We start from the raw sequence: 16,424 nt of genomic DNA on the forward strand, positions 1-16,424 counted from the left end.
TTTTCTCCTACTGTTTACTCTGCCACCTGAAAATTTCCATTTCTCAGATCACCTCTTTTCTGTCACAAATATTAATCACGAACTATGATAGACTCAAGAGTCTCTTTTCTTTCCACTTACTGATCTCCTACTTTGCATCATCACACCTGTTATTCAGTGTGGTTCATTTGTCTCTTACACAGTTCCTTCTCCCTCTTGCATGCTTTAGAACAACATACCTACTTCCATAAACTACAAATTCTGAAAAAAACATTTATGCTTATTCACCTTCAAACATTTTTTAGAGGCTTGACTTCAACTATCCTAACATGTCATCTAATAAGTTGAATCATATTCCTGTTGGTTGTCAAACCCTCTCTCTTTCAAAAAAACCTTAAATATGGGTTTCAGAAAGTATTTTTCCATAAATTAATTTGTCAGTCCCCTGCTGCTTTCCCTACCTTATATTCTTGTTTCATTTCTGATTTATTAGAAAATAAGCTCTCTAGAGAAAAAATCTCATCTTACACATCAGTAAAACACTGTACACCGCACAGATATTTAACTGTAGGCTCTTTGTAAAAATGAGCCATAGTATTCTCCAGGTTCCTAGTAAATTACCAATTCAATTGTATTAAGCTCGACTACTTTAAAGATCATTACTGTAAAATAATTCAGACCATACCAATAACATGTTTCCTTAGAAATTATTTCCAGTGTATCTTTTGATCTGTATCAATGGACACACAGCAAGAAACACAGCAAAAATGCTAAGCCCATTTTGTTTTGGGACCTTGCCTTTGATTCTGACTGAAGTAGCATGGACTGATGTCTGCAACTAAAGACGCATCACAGCCACAGCTGAATTTATGCTCAAAATAGTTGCAAGTGATACAAAAACCCAATTAATAAGAGTCATCAGAGCAAATACGTTTTCTTAGTGCTAACTTTTTGAAAAGATCAATTTGCCATCCATTAATTTCACTCATTTTCTATGGGACTTGGAGAGAGAATAAACCAATTCAGAACTTCCTTTCATAGTTTAGGCAACATTCTCTTCAACAAGGAATTTTGTTTCTGATCATTAGGCTGCCAGTGTTGGCAATTCAAAAGCCGGGCAGCACCTGTAAAATTCACTCAAAATTCAGCTTCCCACCACCAGAAATTATACTTCTTTTCCACCTCTAAACAGCAAGACATGGTCACACACACCTGTGAAAACTTTGCACTGGTTTTCTCTCATGATGTGACTAATCTTTCTCATCTTATTAGTCTAGACAATGTTTTAAGAAACTTCTCTGAAGTGTGAAACGTACATCTTCCACTACATAGGAATTAATCTTCTTTTACAATTCCTTCTATATATAATAAAAAATGAGAACCTTCTTGGAAGGATGATAGAACTTGTGCCTTGGGTTGAAACATGCTTTAACTACTGAACCCCTGCTTGGGCATACGCAATCAAGCCTACAAGAGAGGAAAGACTAAGTGTTGACACTTTATACAACCCAATCTATTTTAGCCAAAAGTCTGTACTAGAAGCTTTTTTTTTTCTCACTGCAGTCCTAACTCCTTGTGATCCCTGCTGCTGAATATCATTGCATCTGCTCCTTTCTTCTCCTGAATATCTATTCCTTCCTTATTTCTTGCCAATTGTTTCAGTGGCAGCACCACCTCCAACAGCACTAAATTAGCACAGGACAAGCTAATAAGCCCAGAAAGATTGCAGGCTTTTACTGCATCTCATGTTCCGTTGGCTTGCCTCATCAGTAACGCCTGTCTCATCCATTGGGACATGGGGCTTAGACTCTAGAAGAACAGTCAAAATGCTGCTGCACCATTTTTAGTGCATTTTATTAAAAATTCTTCCATTCTGTAACTACATGATGTACATTTTCTTAGCTCTTCCGTGAAGGAAGTTTCATTCTTACAGTCTTTTCAAGCACTAAAGAGACACAAATTAGTCATGCAAAATAATTTTAGAAAAAAAATTCTTACCCACTGGGAATTATATAGAATAAAATACTGTTAAATGCGGCAAAGTTCTTCATTCCTCCAGTGTCCAAGGTATTAATTATTCCCGTATACCCTCTGTTTTCTGACATCTTCAGACACTAAGCTGCTTCTTAGAATACGTTTACCTTAGAAATTGACTTTATCTTAACTGTTTAGTACCATATAAGTTTCTGGTATGAAAATCATGTTAGAGAATAATTGAGAAGCAATGACAGGCACCTTGTGGTAGGCTATTTGACTACAATTGTATTAGTGAAAAACTATCAAATATCTCTATTTAATAACAAAAGAAAATTTTCTGGTATGTCATTACAATAAGTAATAGTCTTTGGAAAGGTAATGCAGATTGATGTGCCCTGTAAAATAAAAATTATGCAATATACTCACATTAACTACTAAAACATAAAAATAAACAGGTTGTCACTTTGGAAGACCAACTTCTATACAAGTGATGAAATTCTGTACTTGGCAAACAAGGTATTCAAGCAGACAGAACATAACAAGTGAGCCTGTTTGAGTGATTATTTGATTTGCAATTTAGTGCCTTTACCATCAGTTTTAAAAGAAACAAAACAAAGCATCTAAAACAGCCCATAGTTTTGAAATTACTGTATATATCACTGGCCTATTAAATTATGACATTTGGACATGTTTTGTATTGCTGTGTAGACTGAGGTGAGAGATAATAATGCTGAAGTGTCTGCATCTAATGAAAACATAATACCTTCTATTTGGTGGCATGACTCACTGCAAAAAAGCAATATATCGCTGTCCTGAAAATGGCCAGTAGGAATAGGAAAATGAGCTACTGCTAATTAAACCTTTCATGTAAAAACACGGTTGCTAATCAAATCTTTATTATCCCATACTCTCATATTTTACTTTCTTCTTCATTTACAATTCATCCTGTAGCCCTTGAAGTATCAAGTTTACAGTCTTCTTAGATGTTGTGGGCGTTTTTAAATTGTGAAAGGATAAGCTTGTAACAAAATAATTTAAAAAAATACTTAAAAGAAAAAAGTGACTGTGGGAGGGAAAAAATGGTACAATTAAACTACATCTGGTTATTCTATAGCTAATTAAAAGTCATATCTAAGTTACTAAAAAAATATAAAGTATTTACTCAAGCTGAAGTTTCATCATTCTTGTGACAACTGAAAAACGTCTTTATTACAAGGAAGGAAAAATGCTTGGCTTTAGATACATAGAATGCACCTATTTTCAGAAGTGTGTAATTCAGTAGTGTTCACCAAATAAGCCATATTTCCCTTAAAGAAAGGAAAGATGCCTTTAATTTTTAATTATTTCATTGCTATGAAGTTTGCTACACAGCCACTTCATACAAATTGAACACTAAAGATAAATATTAACCATGCCAAGTACTTGATTAAAAGCCAACAAAACAGCTTTTGCAAAAATTCTGGTCTAGCATATACTAAGTTTCTTCTAGTGAAGTATCACATAATCATTTAAATTTTAATTTATATAGTGATAATTATCACAATATTTGTACAATGAAGTGGAAAAGTTACAACATAAGACGCTACTTGAAATAAAAAAAGCATTCTTCTAATCATGTAGGGAAAGATCAACTGAACTTATTATTTTTGTCGAAGAAATAATAAAATCAAAGCAAGCACTGACAACTGCAACAGGACTCTAAATGTAAATTAAAATACTTCAGACAAAAGACTTGAAGGCAAGTGATTCTCCCATCAAGGGATGATTTTCACTTGTCTCCAGGTGTAACATTATGTGCACTGATGGGCTGATCAACAGAACAGAACTACTCCCCAGCTGTAATCAGGAGTGATTGATGGTCGGGACAAAAAAGTTGATTATCATGACAAGTCCACTGATACAGAAAAAATAGGCTACACTGGGGAAAGGATAAAACCTGTTCAGAGACTACCTTCTAAAATCTCCTTTCTAAAGAATAAAAAGAAACATTTATGACCATCCAAAAAGAGCTAACGTAAATGAATTCAGTGCATTTAGTACATATCTGTATCTACAGTTATTCTACCATGACACAATGAGACCTATATAAACTCTAAACAGCACGAGCCCTTGCATTTTTAAAATCACAGTTTGAGATCAATTCATGAAACAAATATATGAAAGTACCTGTATGGTATGCCAGTAAAGCATTGCCTCGGTTTGAATACCTGTTTTGAATTCATAATCAAGATTTTAAAGTCCATGGGGGAGTTCAGTGTAAGTGCCATATTGTATTATTTCCTGAAATGAAGTCAGTCCCCTTTGGCCATTTTAAACCTTTAAAGACTTCATTTTCAGATGAGATTAAAAAAAAAAAAAAAAAAATGCATGAGTGGGGCAATACACCCTCAAAGGTATAGATCAAATGTGTGCTTTTTTATTCCAATATAAAGCTTTTAAAAGCAGATATTAGGTTGCAGTTCCACTCCTTCAGAGCATCAGACTACCAGCTGTTAGCTGTGATGTAAGTACACAGCATAGCAATATCTCCAGAGACTGTAAAAGATATGAGAGGAGTGATAAAAGAACCAAGGGACTGCAAAAGTCAGGCCTGGAGGTTCTGAAGTGCAATTTGTTTACATCATGGGCAGTTATGTTTAATAGTAATTCTCATAAAAGGAAATATTGTATTTGCTACAAGAGGTAGCTGCACAGATACAGTGAAGAAGAATACATCACAGGTACCCCAGGGGGTGCAATTTTACTGACCAAAAAGAGAAAGGGGCTCTGTGTGTGTGTGTCCGTCCAGAGTTATTGTAAGATTATTTGAAAAGTTTTATGGCTGTTGGAACAAAGTATAATCAACCAAAGCCAAGTACAAGAGCAACATTACTTTTCATGCATTCTTAGAATAAATTAGGATACTTTTTTTGAGCAAAAATACAATTTACATAATTTAACTCATTTTGATGGAGATCTTTCTACATTACACAAAACCATACATTTTCTTCACTATGTGCTCTTTCTGTGGACCAGACTTTGACATGTAGCCTTGCCTATTCCTCTTCTCCTCGTTCTTCTTTACAGCCTTAACAATGCCTAAGAAAGTGAGCCAGTCACTGATTTGTGACTGAAAGCAGACAATAGTTTGCCTTTTTTATGGTGAAGTTTGTTATCTTCACCTATTATTAATAATTCAGAATCTCAGATTCTCTACTGTATAAATTTTTAATTTTAAAAATAAATTTCTAAGGAAGAGGTTATAACAAACCAGAGCTAGATGAAGACTGTGCAGCAGAGTTTACATTTTATCTTTCCTTTCAGGTTATGACTCGCTTATGGAAAGTAGTTTCTGTAAAGAATACCCATCAAAGTTATTGATTTTCAATTAATAAGTTTCAATTGTTTATTAGACTTGACTGATACACTTCTCATGTTGACTGAGGAAGCTGACAGGAAAAAATGCCTCAATTACAAATAAGCCTGTGATAAGAAGCGATAAAGCAGAAGCTTCTCTCCTTGCCATTGAAATGGGCTGTCTTTTCCATGAATGGATCATGAAAGAATTGGAAGAAAGATTTCTTTCCCCCCCTTTTACACTGTCTAAACCTTTTATACTGTCTATATCTCCCCCTGTCTATACCAATTCCCTTGTGTATAAAATGGTATTTTTCAACATACAGTTCAAAAATACTAAGCAGTTTCTTCATTTCCACAATTCCAGCCAAAGACTTCAAACAAACTCCAGTTAGCCACTACCTGCCCAACTTTAGCATTTGAATTTCATTCTTATGTTCTTCCACTCTCCTCCAGGCACAAAATCTTTCTGACACCATTGTAAACCAAAGAATGCAACTTCAGGACCCAACTCATTCAAACCACTGGAAATAAATATGTAATTTGCCTGGAAGTCATGTGAGTGAGTGACAGATAATCCACATTAAGCACTGAAATCAGATTTTAGAAAATCTAGGGCCTATGAGACCATTTAGGTCTGCTTCCTACCCCCAGTATCATGTTTTCTGGTACTTTGTTATATTCTACTTTAATAATGTCTGATAGAGGGAGAATTTTTGACAGTAACAAGCATGGATGTGTTCAAATGCAGGAAGGATGTTGCTTTTATTTCAGACTTTCCCTCTTATTAACTGATCTCACCTCTGCCTTCCTCTCCTTCTGCTCTTTGCAGTTCTGAGATCATCTACACCCAAGCAGAAGTTAAAGCTGGCCCCAAAAGGGCAAACATACTGCAACCATTCACTTCGGTGCCAGAAGCAGAAACCTTTTAAACCAATTTGTCTCCATATTGCAAAGTCAGAATACTGGTCATTAATCTTTTGCAAGTTATAAACAGGACTATCAGAGAGAGCCATTGCCTATTCACAGATCATTTCTAGCAAACTCAAGTAATTTTCAAGAGATATCAAACCTTCTGCACAATTGACTTGTTTTATCAATAAAAGTGAGTGCTTTGAAAATGAAATAAGCTGGTAGGATGAGCAGAGGCAGGAAGCAAGAGTTGACAAAAGTGAATTTTAAAAGTCTAAATTTTACATAATCTTTAAGTTCTAATACAGCAAGAGCTGCTGATCAGCTGAATGTTTTAATCTGTCTAGGATTATGTTCCTATACTGAGTCTGATGTTCAGCCGATATAGATATTAGACATTTCTCCATAACCTTTGCTTGTGCAGGGACCAAGTAGCTGGAAGCACTAGGCTTTGCTTTCTCCTGGATTTATAGAATAAAATCATTTAGGTTGGAAAAGACCCTTAAGATCATCGAGTCCAACTGTTAACCTAATGCTAAATCCACCACTAAATCCTGCACCTAAAAGCCATGTCTGCACATCTTTTAAATACCTCCAGAGATTGTGACCCAACTGCTTCCCTGGGCAGCCTGTTCCAGTGCTTAATTTAGACACTCTCTCTTCAGCTGTCACTGCTGAATGTGGCTGGGCAGTGAATTTTGAGAGGAAAGTGTAAGGCTTGCAGTACAACAGCAAGGCACTCCATCTCTCCCCATCCTCATCAGGCTGAGTAACCAGCTAACATTAAAGAGCATGCTTTCTAAAAGTTCAATAACTTAAAGCTGTCCTTTCCTACTGCCGCCTTGTCCTCAGGCAGTGCCTCTGTGAGCCTTATACCTCTGGGCTGGTCCATGTTCTGCAACAGTACAGGCTTTCTAGACAGAATAGGTTCCTTTCATTACAAGAGAGTAGATAAGTACAAGGATTAGCGAAGAGTTTTCGTAGATCACTAAGAGACCACCTACAGCAGTTACTGAGAATCATCCCAAATATTTAGTTTGTAAGCAATGCTTAAGTGACAAGGAAATATCCACCTCCTTCAGCTATCAGTCTGGGGACTCAGTTCAACACCTCCAAAAGTACTCTGAAGCAAAAAATGATGCTGTGTCAGATAGGAATGATTTCTGCTTCTAGGTTGTACAATACATAAAAGTACTGCATAGAAGGTGAAAAACCACAATACAGTAAAAAAAAAAAAAAAAGTTTGAATTTTCTAGTATGAGAAAGACCAGACCTGCACAGAACATGACTGCAATTTGTACTGCAGCCTTTAAAACCGTGGTTTAGGAAAGCGGAGGTAACACTTCTAAAATGTGCAGGCTAGGCCTGTAAAAAAAGACTCCACTGAATATCTAAGAAAAATACTAGGCTGTTTTCCAATTTTTCATGTATGCAATGTAAGTGCAAAATATTCTGTACTATAAAACTTTTGGAATGCAAAAAATCACATATCTTGAATAATTCTGTTAACAATTCTTTAGGGTTTCCATAATGTGCTCATATAGATGCCAGATATCCCATGGAAATTTCTGTACTAATCACTTTCTGTGATTACTTGCTGCTTTTCCCAGTGAATACTATAAAACTGTATCTCTGGAAAACTGTCAACCTGTGAATGTACTTTCATTCTGACTCACATTCTGATCTCGAACGGCATGTACAATTCCACAACTGCAATCAACATTTGTTTCTCCCTATGCTGAACTCCATAGTACAGGAAAGATGGTGCATTATTAGAAAGAAGTAGCATATGTGTATATATACATACACACACATATATATGTGGAGTTATGTAACTATATAAATTATATACCTAAACCCAATTTGTGTGTATCTATATTTAAAATTAATTCTGGAAGTTTTATTCTTGATGAGGTACAAGTGCTGCAATTAACACTATATCTTCATAGAGTAACACTGGCTTTAAGGGGATGTTGAGCATCTGTAAACGTTTGCACAAGAAAATCTCCTTAAAGAATCAGGCTGATGACTTCACAGAACACAGACACATTGGTCTGGAAAGACCAAAATTAAAATTGCCTTGAGATAACAGATAAATGTGCTTGATGGCTGGCACAACCATCTTTCTATTTTCCCTAGCTGAGTGAAATTTCTTCTTACCTAGTCATACTAGCGAATGTCTCCTAAATTCTGCAACTAATTTGTTAGTTTAACTAATTGTTAAAGTGTGATGACCACTGGTCTAAAAAGTTCTTCACCTGAGGCACTGCCAGTTTCAAGTACTGTGGAAATACTTACCTGTCTACTGATAAATGTTATGCTCTTGGGGCGAAAAAAAATCATAGGATTAGTTGGGTGATTTTTTTTTTTTTCCCCCCATTAGCAATTGTTAATGTACATTTGGACTATGATTCACTACAATTCCTTTTTGCCCATTAAGCCAGATGTTTCTCATTTTACTACTTGTGCATTTAATTTTTCCAGTCTAAGCACAACAGTTTGTGCTTTTATTTATTGCAGTTGTCGAAATTCCAGAGTATTTTCTCCAACTGGTGAAGATAATTTTGGACTGCAATCCTGAACTTGCCATCTTGCATTAAGCGCCTGCCACCCTCCATCTAGGTGTCATCCACAAACCTGATATATGCACTCTTCTGCTCTGTCAGACACATTGCTAATGAAAATTTAGAGTAGCAGCAAGCACAGAACAGGTTCCTGCAGATCCTGACTAGTAGTGCTCTTTTGTTTTGACAGGAAACCATCAGCAACTACCCTCAGTACAGTTTTCAATCTGTCATGGAACCAAGTTTTAACAATTTCACCTGGACCGTATTCCCCTGTTTGTTTTACAAGACTGTCAGGACTGTACCAACCCTTATTAAAGCCAAAATATATCACATCTATTTATTCCCTATTATCCATTAGACCAATTACTCTGTCAAAGGAGAAAATTAGATTGGTTTGACATGATTTATTCTTGACAAATTCATGTTGGCTATTTGTTATCACCTTATTATCCCTTAGGTGCTCGCAAATTGATACTTTAATCATTTGTTCTAGATCCCAAGTATAACCTAAAATAGGATAAACGTCCTCTGGTTCTGCTTTTTTCCCCATGAAAGTTAGAGCCATAGTAAAATACTATGAAGCCATATTGCAACCTTACCCTCAAAAAATTCCTTTAGTATTCTTCTACCAGAACAGCAATTTTTGAATCCTAACAATTCCATATAGTTCAACTATATATTGATTCAGCGGTACCTTTGCTTTATAAGAGATGGAGAAAAACAAGGTAAAAAAAATAAAATCAACAAATAAGGACCCCATGATAAGCACACTGCTCATGATTTTCAGGAGAATATTATTACTGTTGTGATTTAAGTCAAACAGTAATTTCTGGCTAACATTTGGAAATATTTTTACAGTGTATCATAATGGAATTCAGGTCCTGTGAGTACATAAAAATGCTGCCCAACCTTTTCTCTAAAGGCAAGGTAGATTATCACTCCGCCATCTGCATTAAATGAGAGGGAAAAGAAAGAAAGAATCCCTTTGCAAGAACTGACCTTGTTAACAGACAGTTACTACCTGGATCAAATTAGAAATGTGGGCAAACAAAGATCAAAGAGTAAAGACAGATGATCAAAAAATGAGGAAAAAAATAGTAAGCTCTTTTCTTCTAAGTCGTGGGGGTTATTTGCAGTTTTTGTTGGGTGGGTTTGGGTTTAGTTGGTTTTTTTTCAAGTGAACCTCATGTTTGCAGAAAATTTACTCCTACAACTACCTGTAGGCACATGAGTTGTCCTACTGAAGTCAGCTGGACTTCACTTTACAGGATGCTTTTAGCAGATGTTTACTATTTACTACAAAGCATGGATTTAACAGTTCTTCTGAACTGGTGCAACAGTTCTCAGCAGCTGTCAAAATCTAAATGGCAACACATACACTTGCAGCTAAGCACATACTTAAAAAGTTTTGCCCTGGATTGGATGCACAATGTGAATGTAAATGTTATATAGAGAAGTCTCTCAATGCAGAAAAAAAATATATTTAAAAAATCACTGCTTGAAACAGACTCCCCAGAACCTACCTCTGCTGTTTTAATGTTTTTTCTCAGCATGGAGAGGCCTTGGTTACTTGCTCATTCCTCCTTTCCCTTGTATGAGAAGATTTATTTTAAAAAGAAATACTGAACACACAGCTGTCATGAAGATTTATAGATAACTCCTTTAGAAAGAAGCTAAACGATTTTAGACTATTGTACTGCCTTTTCTCATTTTTCTTTGAAATGTAATTTTGATACCATGTAACCAGAAAAGCAGCTCTTCAGCTCTGAAAGAAATCTGTATCAAAGGGGACAAAATTCTGTATTCTCTGCACAAATGAAAAATCTCACAGACCAGTTTTATTGTAAACATTTTCATAATACTGTCGTGCAGTAGGTAAATGGAATTTCTATTCATTACTCTCTGATAAATCCTATCTCCAGCATCTAAAAATAAAGATGTATTGGTAGAACAGCCACAAAGCCCTAAGTTTATGAACAGAAAAGCTATTTATTGTTGCTATGGTTTTAAATCATGTTCAACAAAATATGATGAAAATGAAAGGTAGGAATATTCAGTAAATTAAAACTTTTTCATAATAACAAGAGAAAAAAATTACGTGTGTGCTTGCCATTCATATAGTAGAGTTATCAAAAAATGATAGCTAATAGCTCTTAGAATTTCTTCAAAGAAATCTTTCCTTTAAGTCTCCACATTAAATCTTTCATTTAGCACAGTTTTGCTTCAAAAACTGGTGAACATTCAGAATTACCCAAGCAATGGAGGAACTTAGCTCTGCCTATTCCCATCACATTGCAGAAAAGCATTTCTAAACTGCGGTGGAGCTCTGACTACTTATTATTTCTTGAAAAGCCTCAGCAGAGCACTCTGTTTTTCAGCAGTGTCGTGGTTTAACCCAGCAGGCAGCTAAGCCCCACACAGCCATTCACTCACTCCCCCTCGGTGGGGTGGGAGAAACAGAAGAGTAGATGCGAGAAAACTCATGGGTTGAGATAAAGACAATTTGATAGGCAAAGCAAAAGCCGCCTCATGCAAGTAAAACAAAACAATGAATTTATTCACTTCTTCCCATCAGCAGACAGGTGTTCAGCCATCTTCAGGAAAGCAGGGCTCTGTCATGTAATGGTTACTTGGGAAGACAGAACACCATAACTCTGAACACCCCCCCCCCTTTCTGCTTCTTCCTCCAGCTTTATATGCTGAGCTTGATGCCACATGGTATGGAACACCCCTTGGGTCAGTTAGGGTCAGCTCTGAGATGGTGACTCAACCACTTCCCCGGGCAGCCTGTTCCAATGCTTGACCACCCCTTTGGTTATGAATTTTTTCCTAATATCCAATCTAAACCCTCCTTGGAACAACTTGAGACCTTTTCCTCTTGTCCTATCGGTTATTACATGGGAGAAGAGACTAACGCAGCTCTCTACAACCTCCTTGCAGGTAGTTGTAGACAGTGATAAGGTCTCGCCTGAACCTTCCTTTGTCCAGGTTAAACAACACCAGTTCCCTCAGCTGCTCCTCATAGGACTTGTGCTCTAGACCCTTCACTAGCTTTCTTGCCCTTCTTTGGACACACAATACTGTTTCCAGCACAAATCCAAAACATAGCCTCATACTAGCTGCTATGAAGAAAATTACCTCTACCCCAGCCAAAACCAGCACAAGCATTAATAAACATAAGCACTGGACTGAGAAGAGATGATCATAAAGATGTCTGCAAATCTCTTCTGTGTGGCAGGGAAAAGGGGAAGAGATATTGTCACAGGTTAATCAATGGGCAGCTTTTGGATTGCAATCTCTCCATCAATCAGCAACATTGGGATTCCTTTAAAAATTAGGTAAATATTGAAAGTGGAAAGTGAAATATACTCAGCAAGAAGGTCTCCCTATAGCATAACGTCAATGATACTGATCTACTTTGAGAGAGGGGAGCATTAAAGCAGCCTTCTGCAGAACAGTGTTGGCAAAATGGAGTTCAAGATTCTATCACTTGAAGGTGTGAAGGGACAACTAAACATCTGCTTAACAGCTTTTCTTCCAAGAGTTTGCTGTGAGCAGTCTAAATAGATTTCTTCTGAAACCAGTTTTTTTTGACACTGTAGATGACTGAAAATGGCCACTGCTTCTTCCCCCTCTCTTCTTTGGAATCCTTTCTAGGAGCAGCAGAAAAGGAACACTATGGGAGCTTATCAGTCCTTTGAGTAAGAACTGTCCACTGATACCTTGTTTGCTTCTGTGTAGAAGAATTTTTAATTCAAATATTTTATTCCAGAAAATGCCTAGCTCCTGTTAGCTGGAAAATGTTCCATTCCATGTATCTATCAGAGTTGTGTATCTGCTAATGACTAAGTCATTTTAACGATGTGTTCATCCTCTCTTTCATCTGGATCTTTCAGCAGATTAACAAATGGTATACCCTCTTTGAAAGGAGGTGTTTCACTTTGGTATGTAACACCAAAGTGTTTGATATCTTTTGCAGCTACATACTGTGTATGATTCAGTCAGTATGACATGCTTTTTCCTAAGACAAAGCTTAAAATTATGAGTGATGAGTTGGGCTGCACACTTAGTGCAATTGCTATGGCTCAGAAGTCTCCATCATCTCCTCCCTATGAATGGTTCAGTATCCACAGTCCTAATTCTAGTATCTGGCTAGAGTCTAATTTGGAAGAGCCTTATTTGACTCTCCTATTTTTATCTGTGAGGGAAAAGATTGCTCCAGAGAATATATTACCCTTCCTTGCACCACTGTTTGAGAATGATGTCGATGTTATAAAAGGAAGCTGTCCATTCTGTCCATGAACTAGAAAACCTCAAGTTATCAGTGAAAGTAAGTACATGATGATGACTGGTTTGGAAATTGTGACTGAGATCTTGTTAAAAATTATTTCTAAGGGATAAAAAGCTGATGGAAATGAAGAGAATTGCATTATTTTCACCATTAGGCAGCCAATCCTAAAAAGAAAGCTTCAAGTTTCAATTTAAATTTTTATGTACAAATTGTACATAAATAGCTACCTACAAAGAAGCAGCAGCACACAAGAATTATTTTATTCTTCATATAACTAGCATGAGACAGGAATTTCATGGATGTTTTTTTGTTAGACCTCACTCTGATTTTTATTTTTTTTTTTTTCTGACAGAAGTAACTTTCATATTTAAATTAGTAAAACAGGTAGCAAATGAAAGACATTTGGCAGGGGAATGTAAATTTCCACCAGTGATGCCCATGTCAAGAAACTTCCTGGAAAGACTAGAATAGCAGAAGAAAATATACAGAAGGAAATAGCAGAAGGAAATAAAGGAGTTAAATTCTAAGAGGTTTTTCTGCAACAGAACAGGTATTCTTTGGCAAGGAGCACCACAGAACAGCTTCCTTGGGTAATTATGGGGGAAGGGTTTCCTCTGTATATTACAGACTATATCCAGTTCAGCTTGCTCTACTTCATTGCTGGAAGGGTGAGAGGATGTAAGGTAGGATCCAATTGACAAAAAAATCACGAGGGCTTTTTTTTTTTTTTTTAAAAACCTTGTACTGGCAGGACAGGAGCACTGAAATACAATTCTGGCTAGACAGAGATATTGTTGTAAAGGTAGAAAAAGGAAGCTAGACCCACAAGGACTCTGAGTATATCTGAATAACTTCTAACATTTACAGGCTGAAAAGGAAGGCAAACATAACCAGGACTGGTAGAAAAATTAGGACCCAGCAAATATTTCAGCCTTATTAGCAGTAATGGATCAGTCCATTTTCCTATTTACACTCTGTGCAGCACAACTGAAGCTGATGAGCTTGCAGGGATATATCCACAGGGAATATCTGGCCGGGTGTATAAACACTACTAAATAATTGTGTTTATTTGAAGCATCCTACAGCCTTTTCATCTGCTAAGCCACAAACTAAAATCACAATGTTTCATTTAGGTTAAATGTATGCAAATTATGGCACATCCTAGAAGATAAGTACATATTTCTAATCTGATACAAAATAATCAACTTACATCAGAATTAAATCTCAGCTGGCAAATGTTGCATGATATGATTTGCTTTCTTCGATGAGGAAGAGGAACCCCAAATGTATGATTTATTACAGCTTTTTGAATTGGATCCATCTGTAAAGACAGAAACAAAAAATAAAAGCTTTTGCTGTTCCATTGTATGCTATGTCATCGATAGTCTCAAAACAGATTCTGCATCATGCCATACCATACCCCATATAACAGAAAACTATTATTTTTCTTTGAAAATTAGTATTTCTTCTTCATGCAGGTTTCTAAAGAGGTAATACAGAAAGGAACAAAGAAAAGTGTCATTAGTTATCTTGAAATACATATCCTTAGTTCAACTCTATATACACCGATCTCCCCTCACTGAAAAAAAGTTAAAACCCGTAAATGCTGAACAAGTTTACCCATCAAAACACCAATTATTTTTTTTTTTTATATCATAGAAAATCTAGGTCACAAAATGAAACAAGAATATTTTAAATAAAACTACTATGAAAAGGATCAATGGAAACGTGAAATACAATTAATTCCAGAATAACACACAATAGCTCCGTATTATGAAAAACATAATTTCCCAGGAATCAGTAAATGAATCTTTTCCCTAAAACAACCTCTACACAACATATGAAAACCCCAAATCCTCCAAAGATTGTTTCTTCTAAATGGCTGTGAAAATAATTTTGAATAAACCCTACTTTAAGGATAAATTTTGACTTCCATTAAAAGCATTATTCTGAAGTAACCTCTACTAGAACACTGATCTTTCAGTGTCTGCAAGTCAGGGTCCCATAAAAAAAAATATACCATTTTGGCAGAGCATTTCACAGAAGCTACCTAAGAGGTAGCTTTTTTAGGTGAAGGATTGAAATCACCTTCCCCGAATTCATCAGTCAAAATTATTTTCATTTCTTTTTCACAGGAAACATTTGTCAGCTATTTTTAAAATCTAGTAACAGCTTTACAGCAACTTGGTAAAGCCACTGACAGTTTTTATCTTTAAATTGTATTCTTAAAACTTCATGGATTTTGATGATGCAGGTACAACTAATTGTCCTGTGTTTATAACCAGTGTTCACACAGCATAATTTGCACGTGTCTTGAGAAAAAAAAAATAAAATTCTATGCTCATGTCCCCATGATTCACTTTCTTCTAGTCTGTTAGCAAAGGGTTATTTGATAAATAAAGAATCAGAGCTTTCCCTTAGAGTAATCAATTATTCAGGGAAACTGAAATGGTAGACAGTCATGGTCTCTATTGCAGCAAATCCAGAACAGGTCACTGCAGAAATTTTGCATCAACTGACAGCTGTTCATTGTCAGATATGAAACAGGTCATTAAGCTAATCCCTATTGAAAAGAAATTCAGATTGGTAAAAAACAAGGAACAAGGAAAATGGCAGAGCTTTATAGAAAGATTTGGAAGGAATGCTCAGTTTGAGCATCCTCTTCAATTTGATGTGAAAGTGAAATACATCATACATTTGTGCAACCACCAGCATAAAAGAACACCAATCCCACCTAGAAACTAGGGATGCCACCGTAACATAACCACAAAATAACACTGATGGCTAAGGTCAGAGTATATTAAGCTCTGAAACACTACAGCATGCTGTGTAAGACTTTCTGCAGTGATCAAACCATGCGCTAGCGGCACTCATTTTACTCAGTAATATGATCTTGAAAAAGCCCACAGTCCAAAAATAACATTGTATAGACCACAAAGAATACCACCACACAGGAAAGTAAATAGACATTAACAGCTCTTCTTTTCTCAACTGCTCCACCACCCAAGAGGTGACTTCTTATGCCAGCAGAACCAACAGACCTGTATCCTGCGATTTTCAACACTAAAGCATGACTTGGTCTTAATTAACACTATTTCACTGCTGTTGAAGTTTGGAGAAGTTTAGCCTAGCCTAGCCCTGTTCCTTTTGCCACTGCAGGTCTAAAATACTTGGGGCAACTTCAAGCTCAGGCACAGGTGTAAATCAGCACATAGTAACAAGAAATTGTGCATTCTTTGATCCAATCTGTTTGCCTTCACATTAACTGGAGTTGTGAGGTACCGTTAGTGTAGTCTTCAGTGTTAACATGTTAAAACACTTTTGCATTCTCTCACAGGGGCCATAAGATAAGAAAGCCAACA

The 16,424-nt window shown here is 36.3% G+C and overlaps 1 protein-coding gene across 2 annotated transcripts in view; it reads right to left on the reverse strand.

Moving 5' to 3' along the window:
• Positions 1-16,424, reverse strand: part of ZNF385D (zinc finger protein 385D) — a 436,566-nt gene that overhangs the window by 81,583 nt on the left and 338,559 nt on the right. For both annotated transcript variants that reach the window (XM_055806625.1, XM_027782780.2), the window contains one exon: positions 14,273-14,383. In XM_055806625.1, coding sequence (XP_055662600.1) covers positions 14,273-14,383 — 111 coding nt within the window. The remainder of the gene's footprint in view (positions 1-14,272; positions 14,384-16,424) is intronic.

Source organism: Falco peregrinus, chromosome 5 (genome assembly GCF_023634155.1).
Source record: "Falco peregrinus isolate bFalPer1 chromosome 5, bFalPer1.pri, whole genome shotgun sequence".
In the NCBI taxonomy this organism is placed as follows: Eukaryota; Metazoa; Chordata; class Aves; order Falconiformes; family Falconidae; genus Falco; species Falco peregrinus.